This window comes from Acanthisitta chloris, unplaced genomic scaffold (genome assembly GCF_000695815.1).
Source record: "Acanthisitta chloris isolate BGI_N310 unplaced genomic scaffold, ASM69581v1 scaffold37192, whole genome shotgun sequence".
Lineage (NCBI taxonomy): Eukaryota > Metazoa > Chordata > Aves > Passeriformes > Acanthisittidae > Acanthisitta > Acanthisitta chloris.
This window is the reverse complement of record NW_008660562.1, coordinates 32,263-47,653: the sequence shown is the minus strand read 5'-3', so window position 1 is coordinate 47,653 and position 15,391 is coordinate 32,263. Positions and strand designations below refer to the sequence as shown.

The following is a 15,391-nucleotide window of genomic DNA, read 5'->3' as shown; positions in this document are numbered from 1 at the left end:
TAGCTGTGCTTGCTATAGCTTTGCCAGAGATTTACCTTCCCTGGTGCAAGCAGTATTAACTTGAGTAATTCAGAAATCCTAGAGGATATAAAAATCTATAGCTACTTGCAGCATCCTTGTCACTGATCTCATTCTTTAGGAAGAATTTGAGGTGAACTCCACAGCAAAGTAGTTGAACATCACACAAGTTTGATAAGTGTTTTGTATGCAACATCAGTTATCTTAAAGTTGCTTCATTAACCAGTTGTGCTATGTACAGCATTGCTACTTGTGGCTGTTGTGAAAAGGAGCCACAATGGGATAGCTCACAATTTCTGAGTGCTGTTTGTCATGGGGGGAAAGTGTACAACAAATTCTTAGAAAGTTAAAGCCTATTAAAATTGCTGTTTTATGCCTTACTGGGTAAAATATACCTTCTTTTCATTCACTTGTATCACTGGGGTGTTCTTGCTGACTCTACTACTGATCTCTTCTGGTCACTGGACAGCCACTATATAGGTTTCTGGTTTAGGCATGCGTGTTGAGTGATCCATGCAACAGTGAAGAACCTGCCATTGTACATTCCATAGACTACTGTTGTACCAGTTGCTCTTGACTCCATTAGCAGGATGCTGTTGGTTCCCCTCACCATACAGTTCCATTCAATGAGAACACTGAAAAGACAAACAGGGTAGAAAGCCCAGAGCTACATGATGTTGCATTGTGTGGCTCCACAACAATCTTTAATAATTGCCAATCCTGCTTTGGCAATGGTGGGCTTGCTTGGAGGAGGCTCTGCCTTCTTTTCTGCTGGGCTGCCTGCAATGTTCAAAACAGGACACCATTAAAATCAAGAGCTGGGCAAGATATTTCTTCCTACTCCTGCCTTAAAGGGTGCAAGCCTTTCCTGCCTTCCACATCCCCTAAATTTTTCAACTCTTGCTTGAACAATACACTTTGGTGGTTACTAAGCAGTTTCAAACTGCTCAGGAAGCCTTATCTCTTCAGGGAAGGGTGTTAAGAAGGGCTGAGGAATCCAGACATCTCAAGGGGAAGGTAAACTTGCATCTTGTTCAAGCCAGGTGTCCTTTTTCACAGCCATAGGGTCAGATAACAGCTCCTTCCTCAAGGTCATCTTACTGTGTTTCAGTCCCAACAGCTGAAGAACAAAAATATCACTAAAATTTATTCTCTCATCAACTTCGATGTTGTAATTAGGAGAACAATATAGAGGTAGGGTCTAATTTTTCAGGGTGAAAAGAATCTTTTTATCTCTAAAACTTCATTTGAAAGCAATGACATAAAGTAAACTAACAAGGGAGATGAGTCATGCTCCCTGTGACTAAGGGGGTATAAATAATTAGTGATACATCTTAAAATGTCTCTTCTCCACCTTGTACTTGAACTTCACAGTCATTCCTGTCCCTCTGGAAACTCTTGAGCAAGATCTTGGTCTGTGCAAAATGGAAGTGTTTGATACAAACCTCTTCAGCTGGTGGACCACTCACTTTCTCAGAAGGACACTGCTTTCACTTGACTAGCTCCCTGCCTGAGAGCTCAGCTGGAGATTGATTTTGCCCTATCTGCTTTTAGAGCTCATGCTCTGACTGTTTTGTTAGAAAGTTGCAGTTTAAAGCTTCCAAGTGATCATATAATCCACTTAGTTTCTCAGAGACTAAATTGTTTGTTGTTCTGTCTACAAGTGATTTGGGTTGAGGTGGTTGAAAAGCCAATTTCGGTTGGGTCAGCTGTGGAAGTTTGCAGGTTTTCTCTAGTTTCCATCTTGCCTGCAGCAACCAAAACAGGCAAACTTTACTTCAAATATTCTAGCATGGAGCTGGAGAGTTTTTTTGGGGGTTTTGTTATTTTTGCATAACCAGATAGGAAAATGAACAAAAACTTAGCTGCTTACAAAAGTAGGTTGTGGCAATCTTTATACAAATACACTTTGCATATTTAAATCATATGAAGCAATTTTGAGGTGACCATAGGTGACCTCAGTTCAGTTTTAGGGGGTAACTTAGTATCTGAATTCTAAGGGCCTGTGGTGGCTGACACACTGGCCTGTTTGTGGGTAACCTAGCTTTTACCAGAGGCTGGCCCAGCACAGCCTTTGGAAATGCTCTTTTATCCAGTTGTCTTTGGAATTTTTCCTTTTGTTCTTGTGTTTTTTCTTAATGTTTAGGAACTCACTGGTAGGAGACTGTGTTGCTTTGTCTATGGGTTTTAACTTGGTGCGAAGGAACTCAGCCATCTCTCTGTCTTCTTCTTTCTCCCTGGTGGAAAGAAGGAAATGAAGTGTTACAGAAGTGACAGTTTTCTCTGTAAATGGGACAGTAAAAGCTAGAGCAGCTGGGAATCAAGTCACTAGTAAACAATTAACTTCGTTTTTAGAAACAGTTTACTGTATGTCAAAAAGCAAAATATTTGCCTAAATGAAAATAGTTACAAACTTCTTGTAGAATTGAGATAGAATTTTACCAAATGTTCTCTACCTGTCTCTGACAGTGCTGAATTCATTGTATTCCCCAGACAGCAGGTTTCAACTAGGTTAGGTAGAGCTCCATTGGTGAGTGAGCTTCTTTTGTTTGGTTGAGTTTTTTTTCAGTGACAGGGTGAGAATAGTAATAATAAAGCCTGACCACATGGATAATTTAAAAAGGCACATTTTTAAATGTTTTCAAATGTGCCCCTTGTAGAATTCCTTTTCATGTCTACTTCTTAGCCAAGAGGATTCTCAGTTAGCAGCAAAAATCCTTCTCTTTTAAATGGTAAATGCCCAGGCACTTTCTGGTAGGAGAGACCAAACTCCACTGTATTCATGAGATTAATTATGTGGCTCTTTATCCTAAGAGTGATTCAGTGATCTAATTTTCATGTTTTTCTTATGGAACCAGGGTGAGGCTTTCAACTTGCCAAGCTGTTTTAAAGGACCAATTCTCCACCATTAATGTTGATGTAAATTTTGTCACTAGACCCAGTGTAGCATTAGGCCTGTGGAATCTCACTAATAAGTTCAGTAGCTCTTGGTTCTTACCGTAATCTCTCCACCTCTGCATCATCTACAAGAAAATCTCTTTTTTGTACCAGTCTATGAATCTTCTGGATCAGTTCATCCTCTCTTTGTTTCTCCATCTTTGTTTTTTCTTTTTCTGGTCAAAAACAGAGAAAAGAGACTATTACTTTGGGCTCTAGAGAGTGTGTGGGGGGGTGGTGTTGGATATTGCAGATATCTAAGAATGAATTGCTGATGGAAGTCAATGGTTCTTCAGATCTGAGTCACCAAAGCCCCAACAAGTCTGGTCACTGCCTCTTCTTTCTTCCACTTGCTGCTGTTGGGACTGAGCAGCTTAATGCTTCAAAGATACTGTGCAGCTTGCCAAGTCTACTTTTAATGTTAAATTACTCTGCAAGACATAGCCTTGATTTTTTTTCTTTTTTTTTTTTTTTTTAAGGCTTTGGCAAGAAACTGTCCAGGATGCTTCATTAAAATCCATGGTACAAACTCCCTTTGACCCTAGGGGAGATGAGATCACACCAAAAGGAATTGTGCCTCAAGACAGCTTTGGCTGTTGACTGCAACCCTTTTTTCTACTCTAGTAATGCAGGTGAGCTGCAAATCCACACAAATAGCATCAAGTTAAAAATGTGGACAAATAAATGAAACGTTTTTCCCCCTGTGCTTCAAAAATCTGAGTAATTAATCTAAGTCCTTGTTAACTGGCCAGTCTGTAATGGCTAGGTTGTTGATAAACAACATTTTTGTGGCATGAAAAATGTGCCTGGCACAAACTAAAAGTCATGAATGTTAGGGATTGCAGAGCTGTTCTGTAAGGCTATAAAGCAAATGTATTTAAGACAGAAATCTTCAAACCTAGCAAGTGGAGCAGAGATAAGAAAGCCAGAGGCAAATCCCAGCCCACATACTTCCTCAAGAAGCAGAAAATTTTGATTAGCTGTGAAGACAGTGCATTAAATCCAGAATTTTGGTTTTGAGCAGAGGAACTGTTTAGAGAATTATTCAATGAAGTACAGCAGAAATTGTGGGAAGGAGGGCAAGCTGCCTGCAGACTGATGCATCTGAGCTGTGTTATGTCTGCTGATTTGAGTTACGAGATATTTTAAACAGCTAAATGAATCAGACACTTGAAAACTATTGTTTAATACAGCTTAATTTTGGATCATGCACTTGATGGTGCTTACTGCTGGGAATTTCTGCAATAAATTCAGTCCTCAGTAAGTGAGATAAAAGCACCTTGTATATGTTTTCAGGACAATGAAATTCTGTAAGTCTCAATCTCGAAGTGATAGTCCATGGAGAATTTAAAATTATGGTCTGTCAGTAGCAGAGGAAATGATTTGTAATGTAACATAAAGCTGCATTGCCTGGGATGTATTTTCTGTGTTTTATCTTTTGGAAATGAAAAAGGAAGGTGGTTAATGACTGCATGAAGATTTTAAGGCCTCTACATTGTTACCTATGGAGAATTCATGTGACTAATGCTGAACTTGTATCTGAGGAAAAAAAACAAAAGAAAAATGCTTAGCAATCACTGCTTTTTCTTACTTTGCCTCTTATGTCTGTGAAGCAAAGGCTCTCCTCCCTCCTCTCACTTCTGAAGGTAGAAAATACTTTCTACTTCCTTTCAATCTATCCTTCTCCTAGATTGGGATGTGCTCTCCCATTATATCCTCAGGAAACTGCTTGACAAATATGTGCAGCCTGAACTGTGGCAAAGTGCTGTGTGTTCTGTGTACTAAACCACTGATTCAATATCTACTGAGTCTGCTGAAACCAAAGAGCAGCTCTCTCTGCACATCTGTAACTAAGTAGTATAAAGAAATAATCATATTTCTTATTTTTTCATCCACTCCTGCTGGGTGCAAAGAAAAGTGGCAAAGTCCTCATACAGCTAAGAACATGTGGTCTCAGTTAGGTATTTCCTATTTCACAAGTGACCTTCTCTCTCCTTGTTGGGGAGAAAGTTGTCCTTTAAAGTAGCACAATAAAATCTGAAGAGGAAAAATGAGGATAACCAAAGGAGAGTCAAAACTTGCCCTTAATCGTTAGGCAGCAGCAAATTATTTTTGCAGGTGCTAGAGGCTGTGCAGTAGTATCTGGTGCAAATAGCCTTTTTTGCAGGATGTGTCTGTATTTTTTTCTTGGACAGAGAAGGGCTGTTGTGGGTCATCTAAAATGGCAGAGCTGTAGGGAAGTGAAATTCCTCATTGCTGGCAGCTGGAGTTTGGAGCTGAGGACTGCAGAACTGCACACAGCTCTGCCCCTCCTCAGGGCAGTGAATTTGCAGAGATTTATGGCAAAACACAAAGCAGACCTTTGCCCCTTGCTTTTTGTAAAAGCCTGTTCTTCTTTATTCTAGAAGGTAGATAACTACAGGTGTGATAATGAATTGGTGTAGTGAGGCAAAAATCAATCATGTTCACAGTGGTGGTTATAAATCCTTCTCCTTTCCCCCTTTTATCTCTGGTGTCTCAGCACACTGTCTTTTCTACCTGACAATCTCTGTGCCACTTGGTTCCTTTGAGATTGCCAAGGGAGATTGCAAGAACTAAGGAATGTTCACCTTGTCTGAGTGATATTTGCAGGGTTGCTGCCATGGGAGCAGTGAAATACAGCACAAAAAGAAATTAAGAGACAGAAGGGATTAAAGATGGGCAGGAAAATGAGAAGAAAGAAATAAGGACTAGAGGAACAAGATATGAAACTCAACTTTGGGGGGAAGAGACTGTTAGGGGCAGAGGTGTGTTCCTGACACGATCCCCACCCATGTATCACCCAAGTATTATCCTAATATTGGATGGAGATAGCCATTACCTGGGATTGCTACCAAACTCTGCAGCTCTTTCTTAAGGTTCATAATGTCTTTGCACAGCTGGATGTCATCCATCCTGCAGAAACAGAACAAGCATGGTCAGAGACATGCAAACTCCACCCTGTGTTGATGGGATTGGCCAGATCTCCTCTGAAGAGATGGCACAAACCCTTGGCTGGGACCTGTGCATCAGCCTGAAAGGCAGAGGCTTAACCATGGGCTACTGACAGTGTTCATTCAGCAACTCAAACAGATAGCAAAGGATATTTAAAACTAAATGCCTCTTGAGCCCTGTTTGTGTGTAGGTCATACCTGTCACTGCAGATAACTTCAGATGCCTTTTGCTTTACTGAATGTCAGTAAACATTCTGGAATGGGCATTTGTATAAGTAATAGTCATGGGAAAAGACAAGTTTGCCATAGTGCACATACTGCAGTGAGAGTTTTCACTGGGAGAAGAGCAAGGGTGAGAATAGCAGAGACCCTGGGAAGGGGCAGCAGAAGCTGATACATGATTTGGCACAGCCAGGACAAGTTGCATATTCCACTACCAACTTTGACCTTACTAATAATTCAGCCCTGACACCAAAGATTTGTAAACTTGGCATTTATCTGTTTTGAGGTCTTGTGCCTTGGGTGAATGTACTTCATGGTTGATATTGGATGCTTCAAATCCTTGATGTGTGCAGAAAGTCCATTAATGTTAAGACACAGACGACAGCTTAGGAAAAAAATAAATCTCTAACATTAGCAGAAACTGCACCTTCAGTTCTCATTGAAACAGATCCCTCTCCTGAGAGCTGCCATACTGCATTATTCCCCTGGAAGCTGACAACCTTCAGCATTAGCTTCCTGGCAAATGTTTTATTTCAGTTTCTCAGCCACATTGGCAGCCAAGGCTCAGGTGTTGGTTCCAAGGGCTGCACTGAGGGCTTCTATTTCAAACTCATGCTCAGAACAATATAAAAACAGCCTTTGTGATTAATTGTACATTCTCAACTTGGATGTCTCCAAGTTCTTGTTTCACAATCCTGTGCCTGAAGGGTGGATTGCCTGTTGCCTGAGCACCTGAAGTGCCATCAGAGCATGGGTTGTCACTGTGGTATTTCAAGAACAGAAAGCTGAGGGATTAGACTGTGTACGTGTGAGAGTGAGTGCACAAAGGATAATGCAGCCAAATCATTGAATTAACTGAGGAATGGGAGAAGTAGGTGTTCCTGGCACAAATAAGATTTTAATCACAACCCAAGAGCTTTTATTCTCCTGCCGCCTCTGCACTGAACGCAGGTCTCTGCAGGGAGCTGTCCTTCAGCTGCTCTGCTCCTCTTAGTAAAACATTGGATCCTTTTATTATCTGCTGCTTTGGTTAACTCTATCTTGCCTATTCTGCTGCTTTCATTACACTATGACAGCTCTTTCTGCTGCCTTTTTACCCCTCTCATCCCAAAATATGGCAGTGAAATACCTTTCATCATAATCCTTAGTGCTGACCTTTTTTCCTTGTTGATGCATCCCTGTCAGCTCTGCTGGGGATCTGCTCTCCCACTGTCCCTGTCTTGTAAGGCTTAGTTTCATTGGGAAGATCAGCATGTTAGCCTCAGGGCTAGTGCAGGAGTCCCTGATGTATGTGTTTAGGACACTTGGAGGCAGAGATGTTTATACTGATGAATGTTCTTACGTAGGCTCCCCGTATTATTCATGCTCAGCACAACCAAAGCCTGTTTTACTCTTGAGATCCATCATGCTAAATGGCACTGAAATTAGTTTTATCAATTAACAATCTTAAACTCTATCCTCTCAGCAGAATCAATATTCAAAATGTGCTGGGATATGAGCAAGCCTCACAGCTCCTTATCTATTCACTGTTCGTGCAGTTTGGGTGTCAAGGTAATATATTTGAGTAAAATGACCACAGTTAACAAAGATGACAGTTTCTTGGCTAGAAATAGTCAATATTGAACTGCTGTATTCAGATGATGTCTAGGGGCCAGACTCTCAGCTGGTGAAGAGAACAGTGAGTTTGTACAAAAGAGATCTCCATGATGGACAGAGAGGGTGTATTTGTTTTCTGATTGAGTAGATTTGCTTTCATTCTGGGAAGCTCTGAAAGATACTAATTAAAATACTGGACTGTAGCAGTTTGGCTCCTTGCCCTCCCTAAGGAACTCCCAAACACTAATGTCACTGCTCTTCTGTCTGAATTTTCAGGAATTTAAAAAAATCATTGGCAGAGTGTTCCAAGTGAGCAAAATCATTGATGTTCAGTAGTCTCTACAGTCTCTGTGCCTAATTTGTGGCAAAGGCACTGGCCTCATATTGCAACTGTAGTTGCACTTCCTCCTCCTTATTTTGGCTCTTCTTTAATTTGGCTGCAGAGCATGTAGCTAGAGCTCTCCATGTATATTGTTAGTATCACATTTTCCTGAGAGTTAAACTTTGTTCCTGCCTTGTAGCTCACAGGAGACAAGTGAATACGTGGCCAAAGCACTTAAGGGCTGTAACAGCTTTGTGACAACCTGAATTCCAAAAGTCATGAGCCAAATGACCTCTCCAGAGTCCCAGTTCTGTAGGCTAGTGCCTTTTGATACTGGACAAAAACTAAATCTACCATCTGTACCAACCCCCTTAAGCACATGGAGCATCTTTCCTCCCATCTGTGTCAAACAGCCTTTGTGTTTCATCTACTCCATGGTGCCGATTAGGGAAAAAAGTAAAAATAAAAACTATGGTTAAATGGCTAAAGGGAGAACTGTGGGACATGTGGGACCAGGTTAATGCTTCATCCATCTGACTTACTGAAAGCAGGAACTAACTAGAGTTGCTTATAACTATAAAACACATCATACATGTGCTAGCAAACAATTCTGAGTGTGGGGTCCAGTTGCTGTTGTGGCCAAGAGTCACCTTATTGTCTCAAGAAAAAGGGAAGTAGAGCAACTCCTGGGCAGGAAAGCACTTGGAAGGCCATTCAATCTGTACTGGTGCTATGAAACTTCCTCTCTTTTCCCCCCTAGGCTTTGGTTTGATGTGAGCATTTAGAAGAGTCCCAGGAGAAGTTAATGCTGCTTCTGAAAAAAAACAACCAACAAATCCCCGTGGATTTCTCATTGGAAAGCTGGATAGTCAGCAGGGTTTGACTGAGAGCATATTTGTATTACTATCAGATCTCTTTAGGAAGTAAAAAGAGCTTTTGGGAACCTTAAAGAGAGCAGCAATCTGCAGAGTAGAGGAAACAAAACTCCTTTGGGTCCCCTAACCTCCAGAGAAGCTGGAGAAACACACTGAGCCTAATTTTGCAGCACGTTCTCTCCTATAAGTCTCTCAGTACAGAGACTGGCTGGAGGAGAAGTCACACAGACTATTGTCCAGCTTATTCAAAAGCACTGTTAGGCTCCCTGTGTATCTGGGGCTTTCCTGAAGGAAGGCAGCAGAGTCAGGTCGTTGGTCTGTGCAGAATGCAGCAGCTTTTTCCTACAGATACAGCACAGGGATGGGAACAGCATCCTCCAGGCCTGGCTGAGTCACCTGCAAAGCTGCTAGAGACATTTGCATAAAATTTGCAATATACAAACTTTGCTGAACTCCCTGTTCTCTGGAATAAGTAGTACATTCTTTCCAGTTCCTGTGAAATCATTTTCCATGTTGTGGAAAAAACACCAGTAAAACAAACAGCAGTTACAATATGGCAGTGTTTCCACCAGAGCTGAGCTTTAAATATCTGCCCAGAAATCTTAAACACATGAGTTATGAGTCTGATAAAACATTTCTCTTGTTAAGAGCCCAAATCCATTCCTGGAGTACTTTTAAGAGTACTGAGCTAGGGATGAATTCCCAGTGTGTAGAGCCCAAATCCATTCCTGGAGTACTTGTAAGAGTATTGAGCTAGGGATGAATTCCCAGTGTGCTTCATGTATTCCTGACATGCTGTTGCAATTTTGCTTTTCTCGATGGCTTATTGTGAAAAACCTTCTGCCTGCTTGGAGATATCACATAAGGGTGTATTATTCTTTCCTCTCTTGGTATTTCAAGCTATAACATCAAAACCTAAAAGCAGACTCTATTTGCCAAAAAAAATAAATTAACCAACAAACTCATAATGAATAAACAGCATGAGCAAAAGATTTTCTAAACGTGTCACAAAATGACAGGAAAATAAGTGGGTCGGAAGAGTCTGAAGTAATCTGGCACAGTGACTCAGCCCCATTACATGTTTTTGTGGTCCAGTTACCAGGAGAAAAATGCTCTCAGCACTGTCATTCCCATAAGATCCACAAGTGAGGTGACAGCATGAGTCACCTCTGCTGTGCACCATCTGGACTGAGCAGGGCATGGAAACTGAGAGGAGACCTCCCATTCAGCTGTGCCCTGGCAGGTCTCAAAGGCTGTGGAAGATAATAGGAGGCAGGACTTGAAAAAGAAGCATTCTGTACCAGACACAGAAGAATTTTGTTTTGTTTCCATCGAAATGATTCCATAACAGCTAAATTTTTCTATCTTCTTTTCAGCCAAGGCCGAAAATCAAATTCCCTAGGTACCACCTAGAGACATGGATAGGAGAAAAGCAAAAAATACAGTGAAAAGTCATAGGAAAATCACTGAAAACTCACCTTAATGGTCAGCCAAAGAAAGAGTTGGCCAACAAGACTGACATATACTTCACATTTGAGAGTAACAACTATTAGTAATAGCATCAAATATCTTTTTCATTGATTTCAGGAGCAGAGCTCTCAGTGTCTAGAGAGCTTCTGCCTTTGCTGAACGACTTTCAGAGCCAGAAATAGATCTGTGCTCCATCTAGCATATCTATAAGAGGAGGTCTGAGATTCTTTTGTTTTCTGTTATTGCATTAAAGTGCTGGAAGTTAAAAAAAGAACGTAGAGTGGGTTTGCTGGTTTCCTTCCCTTACTTCCAAGAGGATTTGCAGGCACTTAGGTTATTTTTAGTTCTGTTTTAAAATATTCCTGTCCCAGGAGTAAAATGCTTGTAATTGTTGGAGTTTCTGAAGACTTTGATAATGCCAGCCTAGGAGATGGGCTTAGAGTCAGGTGTTGTGCTAAGTCACAGGCTGACATGGTTATATGTGTCTGAAGAAGGTCTCAATAGGGATTCAAAGATCTTCTTGGTGGTGTCACCGATGAACGTGCCAAACACCAGCCAAGAGCAACCAGCAGTGATGGAGAAACTTGGGTGACTGAAGTAAAAAGAGATGTGTAGAAGTAAAAGAGATTTAATACAGACAGAGATGATGATGTGTTGGCAAGCTGCAGATTTGTTAAAATAAGGACTGAGGTGGGGCAGAAGGAGTTCAGTGGAGGCTGCCTGCAGGTGTTTGTGTCTTGCCAAAGCTGTGGGGAATCTGGAATGGTGAAAGTATCCTTGGAATACAAGGACACAGTAACTTTACAAAAACATAGAACTGTTAAGGTTGGAAAATACCTGTAAGATTATGGAGTCCAGTTGTTAACCCAGCACTGCCATGGTCACCACTACACCATGTCCCCAAGTGCCATGTCTTCACTTGTTTGAACATTTCCAGGGATGGTGACTCCACCACTTCCCTGGGCAGCCTGTTCCAATGCCTGATCACCCTTTCAGTCAAGAAATTTTTCCTAATATCCAATCTAAACCTCCCCTGGTGCAACTTGAGGCCATTTGCTCTTGTCTAGTTGCTTGTTAGGTATGAGAAGAGACCAACCCCACCTGCTGCCCCTCTTCTAAATTTGACTCTATTTTGTCCCTGTCAACTCAGCTGAGTTACTTAAAGCTTCCAATTCTAAATCTGTGAAATCACAGGCAACGTTTAATGAATATAGAACACGTTGTTTGAGTCATTATGGTGTGTGTTTATCACCTTGTTATTTAGCTCAGCACCTGATGCTGCTGGGGCTGGAAGACACAGAGCTGGCAATTAAGATAACAGATTGCTGACCAGCCTGCTTGGCAGGTCAAGTTACAAATCAGAAGTCCTGTGATTAACTTCAGCTATTAAAGTAAGTCTATCTAACTTTTCTTGTTAGAAGTGCTCTCTGCTGGAGGAACAGTGGAAAGAAGCAACTTGCAAAGTAATGTTGTAATTTAACTGTTGTTTCAGAGTGGAAGATGCAGGATGTGAAAATCTCAGTCTCTGGAGGTCGTATTTAAGGCATATTTCACAGGAATTCAGAACAGTGTCTAAAGAAGCTGTCTGGTTTTCATTTTCACTGACACTGTTAAATTCTCTTGAGCTTGGCCATCTCCTCTGCTACTCAGAAAGTCGATTTTGATAGTAACAAGAGGAGCTTTTCTGAAAATGCCCCAGTGTGGAGAGGAGTGTTTCTCCACATGGCAAAGACTGACTAATTTGTCTGAAAACATACAATAGAGAAGTCAGATTTCACTTCACAAGTATCTAACCCCATTGCAGTAGTGTGCAGAAGACTATGGAAAAGCACAGGGCCAACTTATGTGCCTGGTTCATTTAAACTAATCTGGGAGTTTCATTTTGTGTTCTTAGGCAGCAGGAGGAGGAAACTCTAGATGTGGCTATGTATTGTCTCTAGCAGAATAGATGATAAATTTCCTTCTTCATTTACTTCCATGTTTGACCTTTTCTTATTTCTAAAACCAGAAGAGCAACTATTTGTTATCAAAGCTGAAAAGTATATAAAGGTTTCTGGTGTAAAATCAAACACTGGCAGTCAGTTTCAGGACTTTGCAATACACTGTACACTCCTCTATTTATAGCAGGAGACAAGTGAGAAAGAACAGTGAAATACCACAGGGCAAAAGTTACACATTATTACAGAACATCATTGCCTATAGGAAGATCAACTGTGCAAAAGCTAAGAACTGGGAAATGAAAAACAATTTGGGATTAAAGGTTACATTTAGAAATACAGTGTGAAATTACTGGACTAAAAATGGCTATGTCAAAAGATTAAAGCTGCTCCCTCTTCTATTAACAGCATTTTGTGGCAAAAACAACATTTATTCAATGTAGAAAATACTATTTAAAGCAAATTCTCTATTTAAGAATCCTTTTCCTAGCTGTCTAACAGAGATAATAATAAAAATTCCTTTTACATTTGTTTCTTTTTTAAGACATAAACATCTCAACTACCAAGTGCTAGGTCTACAATTAATTAAATACTTTGCTAATGATATGTTTACCATCCTCCACCACTAAAAGAAATCCTTTTTCATTCTGAGCATTTTAATGCACCATTTTTGCTGCCATGCAGATGGAAGTGTAATGTCATGTTTTCCTCTGGGGTTGACTGTTTGCTGCCAAAGGGCAAAGGAGATAGGTCTGCAGAGAGATCAAACTGAACAAAGGCATTTTTCTTTCCTCTGAGAGCTGATCTCTAAGCTTTTAGCTTAAAGCTCAGAGTCCAGAACTTTGCAATTTTGTCCTGAACTCCTGAGGCTTCCAGGCTTCCATGCAAAGTGCTGGGATACTCTCAGCCAAGCTGGACCTTCCAGGAGTTTCCAGTTGTACAGTGGTCACACTGACATCCTTGGGCTCCCAGATCCATTGCAGTCCCCTGGAAATGCTGTTCTTAATCTCAAAAGCCTTAAGCTTTGACTATCTGACAACTGCCATTACAAAACCATGTTGTGCCATTTCACAGCTTACAGTTTCCTGGTTATTTCCTCAAGGACTCTGGGTATTTGCAGGTGAGACACCACTGCAGTGTGCTTGGGATGGGAAAGGCCAGAAACACACAGACACAACCACAATTTTATCCTGTCTTGCAGAAGAGCATGTGCCACACCAGGCTATCAGTGGTTCAGCCATGGAATCCCTCATACATCTGGGCTTGGTGTTTTCCCTAATGACACCTTATCTTATGAAGGTGACAACCTGAGGTGTATTTATTGAATGCTATGTATCAGTCACTCAACTGCTTCCTTCTCTACAGCATCCCAAAGTGCATCCTCTCTTCCTAGAGCAAGATACAATCAGCAAAAAAAAAGAAGGAAGGAAATCACAGTAAGTGACACTCTATTGTTGAGATTATAGAACTGTGAAGGAGAAAAGATTTATTACTCTTCTCCATGAAAAGACAGATCTTATCAGAAAACACTGACAACAACTCTATTCATGAACAAAAATCTTGCTTATTATGTTATTTATTTGCACTACAGTAAGAGCAAAATCCCAAACTCAGAGAAAAGTACTAGATGCTGTACATATTGGTAAATAGTCCTAAGAGAATCCCATGCTTAACCTTAGATGAGAGAAAATAGATAATATACAGCACAAAGACAAGAAGTAGGAGAAAGAATCAAAAGCACCCAAGAAAGCAAAAGTCAGAACAGCTGCTTAGCAATATATAATCAGTGAGTTACCACTGCTATTCACACCTTTGTTTCATCTCTTTACACTCTCCCTCCCTCTCACCCTTCCCCAGGGGGATGCTCAGTGCGTGGCACTGCTGCCACACATGGCATTAAGCCACTGAGAAATCACAGTTATGTTACATTAGTGAGGCACTAGCAACAGAGATAAAATATTTGGCTGAAGAAATAATTAAAATTTGAAAGGAGCTTTGTTCATACAAAGACAGGAATCACTGCTGCCTTTTCTCACTTCAGAATGGAACATCTCTGCAAGCTTTGTAGTACAGCATTGCTTTCTGAGTTCAGTCAGTAATGAGAGACACTTCGTTTCATGTTCCCTCTCTGTGTCTAATAGATTTACTGCACTCATTTTAAATTCAGACATAGGATTTCTAAGTTGGGTTACTTAAGGCTATCATCACCAAAGGAATTAACCTCTCACTTCTGCAGTTGTTGTGTAGTTTCATGTTGCTTCCCTTTGCAGTGGTTGCACAAAGCCAGATAATCAGCAGACATAGCTTTTTCTATTTAAAATACCAATGTGCTGTGCATACTGCAAAAGACATAAAGGTGAGACTCCTATCTGACCTCACTGGATGTGATATTGTTCTTATAAGGAAGATGGACCATAAATTTTTCTCCATGAATTTGCTCTAAGTTATATCCAATACCTTACAGAACGACCATTGCTGACCATCCTACCTCTACTGCTACTAGCAATGGATACAGCAATGTTGCATCAGCAAAACAGATTTATGGGGTTTTTGCAAACTGGGAAAAGGATAGAGGTTAGGAAGGCAAGTAAAGAGAAAGTAAGCCTGATTCGAAGCAAGTTAAAAACCCCAAATTAGGGATTAATTACATACTCTGGACAGCTAATGAACCTCTGAAACTGCCAGGGGAAAGTCAAGTTGCAGCAAACTTGTCTTTATAAAAGGTATGGGATTTCAAGTAAGCAAACGTAGTGTAAAATTGTCTAAAAACCTGAATAGATGTATGGAGAATTTGGATGATGTAGATATTATGAGGAGTCTGGGGAAGAGGGACTCATCTAATAGTGTGTAGTCAGAGTGTACAAAGACAATGACCAATTTTAATTCTGCCAAGCCAGTCTGGAAGTTAATTTGGCTTCTTCTCAGTATTAGTTTAGCAGTGTAATAGCCACATAGACACTAAGCAAATACTCTGTTATAAACCAAGTTTAATGAGGTAAGTAAAACTTTTTTCAGTAATTGCCTAAAGCAACCTAATAGGGC

The 15,391-nt window shown here is 40.7% G+C and overlaps 1 protein-coding gene across 1 annotated transcript in view; it reads right to left on the bottom strand.

Annotated features, from left to right (window-relative positions):
* Nucleotides 1–590: 590 nt before the first annotated feature.
* The window catches only part of LOC103797632 (chromosome unknown open reading frame, human C16orf45), a gene marked incomplete at its 5' end in the record, with an annotated part of 30,452 nt that continues 15,651 nt past the window's right edge, over nucleotides 591–15,391 (bottom strand). The window contains 4 exons of the mRNA XM_009069855.1: nucleotides 591–798; nucleotides 2,173–2,255; nucleotides 3,017–3,131; nucleotides 5,816–5,889. Of these exons, the coding sequence (XP_009068103.1) occupies nucleotides 686–798; nucleotides 2,173–2,255; nucleotides 3,017–3,131; nucleotides 5,816–5,889 (385 nt within the window). The remainder of the gene's footprint in view (nucleotides 799–2,172; nucleotides 2,256–3,016; nucleotides 3,132–5,815; nucleotides 5,890–15,391) is intronic.